General features: G+C 39.6%; 1 protein-coding gene across 1 annotated transcript in view; it reads left to right on the forward strand.

The window, feature by feature from the left end:
* Nucleotides 1-300: 300 nt before the first annotated feature.
* The window catches only part of LOC101850070 (muscle-specific protein 20), an 18,006-nt gene continuing 16,521 nt past the window's right edge, over nucleotides 301-1,785 (forward strand). The window contains exons 1-2 of the mRNA XM_013079984.2: nucleotides 301-318; nucleotides 608-756. Of these exons, the coding sequence (XP_012935438.2) occupies nucleotides 301-318; nucleotides 608-756 (167 nt within the window). The remainder of the gene's footprint in view (nucleotides 319-607; nucleotides 757-1,785) is intronic.

Here is a 1,785-nt window from a genome sequence, read left to right on the forward strand (position 1 = left end):
TCTCTTTTTTTTCCTCCTTGAACACAATTTAAATAATTTACGAGACGAAAATGGTTATTTTAACTTGCTTGTCAGGGCAAATCCTGGCTGAGTCAAACGCAGCATCCGAGCAGAAGGGGTGGGGATGGAAGTGGAGGGGAAGGGAGGGGCTCCCTGGGGGGATGAGGGATTAAGCAGGCGATTAGAGTGTGAGTCGGGGAAGGGGGAGGGTCGGAGGGAACAAAGGTGTATGTAGGTATATGATGTTGATTTGGGCCATTATCACTAAACGTTTTTTCAAAGCGCTCCGAATTACTGAGAATGCCGTTTGCACCCTGGGTATGTTCATCTCAATACGCTGCATACACAAGAATCAACCTAAACAAAATACGCATACACCCAAAAAATATCAGTAATAAGTACATATAGGGGGAGGGGAGGGCTTGTTTGCTTGTTTCGTTTTGTTTCGTTTTGTTTTTGTTTCGTTTTGTTTTTGTTTGTTTATTGATTGTTTGCTTGGTTCGTTGGGGTTTTTTGTTTGTTTTTTGTTTTTTGTTTGTTTTTTGTTTTTGTTTTTGTTTTTGTTTTTGCTTTTTTGTGCGTAAATTTGAATTTTATATCTTTGTAGGCTGAGCAAAAGTTCGACCCTAATCAAGCCCGTGACGTCACCCGATGGATGGAAGCTGTGCTCGGTCGGAAACTCTGTGATGACGTCCAAGCTCTTAAAACAGAACACGATTTTGCCGGGATCTTGAAAGACGGCGTGGCATTATGCGAGTAAGATCTTACGCTTTAAAGATGATGTTTTCTTTGAAACCCTATCAGTCATTTTTCTCGTTTTAGAAAAGATCTTGGTACTCCTATCGGGCTGAGGGGAAAGAATATTCTTAGAAGAACTAAGATTTTTGGAATGTTACTCTGATTCGAAACTTCACCTTCAACTGACAGACATAGTACGAAAAGAAAATGAAAAAGCTAATGAATAAGAAAGCGAAATCGGCTAAAATGTGCATTCTTTTCAAAAAGATGAAATGATCTTGTCAAGCTTTCATTTCAAATAGACGAGACGAACAGTGCCTGAACTAGGTGAACAACCAGACCTTACATGGTATTCTAATAATAAATAATAAATAGCATTTGTGTATAGTGCATGTCCCCACTCGAAAGTAAGCTCTATGCGCTTTACACTATATTAGAGTCATTCTAGCCACCACTATGAGCGCTGTGGTGTTGTCGCAACAACAATGCTAGTGATACCAGAGAGTTTGGTGATACCACCAGAAGCAGCACCAGCACATGTGGTGTTACGGTTACACTTTTTGCTCTTGCCCAAAAGAAGAGAGTTGAACATCCGAGTGGCGAAGCTTTTTTTTTTTTAATCTAGATCTATATCAACGTCTTGTAGCGACTTAATTCCATTTTCTTCAATTTCATTATTTTGACAAGCGCCTGATTTCTCCACGCTGCCTTTCATGTTATAATTCCTTGTAAATAAACGTTAATTTGTCTGTACTTAGTTCACAACCCGACGTTCTGTCATAACTCTACAGTCTGTCCCCTAGTATGATTATGATATTATGCTATAAAGAACAATGAGCTTCCACTGCTGCTAATAAAATGAAATACGTCTTTTGTGTTGGTCTCAGTGGTAAATGGCAGGATCGAAACAACCCAACTCCCAAATGGTGTAAGCTGAGGCTAGTGGGTGGTTGGCGGGTGCTCTGGTGGGATTTTGTTCCTTCTTTCCTATCAAACATCTATAGTTCTTATCTCTCCTCCTTTTTTTTTTTTTTTTGGTGTATGTTA

Source organism: Aplysia californica, unplaced genomic scaffold (genome assembly GCF_000002075.1).
Source record: "Aplysia californica isolate F4 #8 unplaced genomic scaffold, AplCal3.0 scaffold00070, whole genome shotgun sequence".
Lineage (NCBI taxonomy): Eukaryota > Metazoa > Mollusca > Gastropoda > Aplysiida > Aplysiidae > Aplysia > Aplysia californica.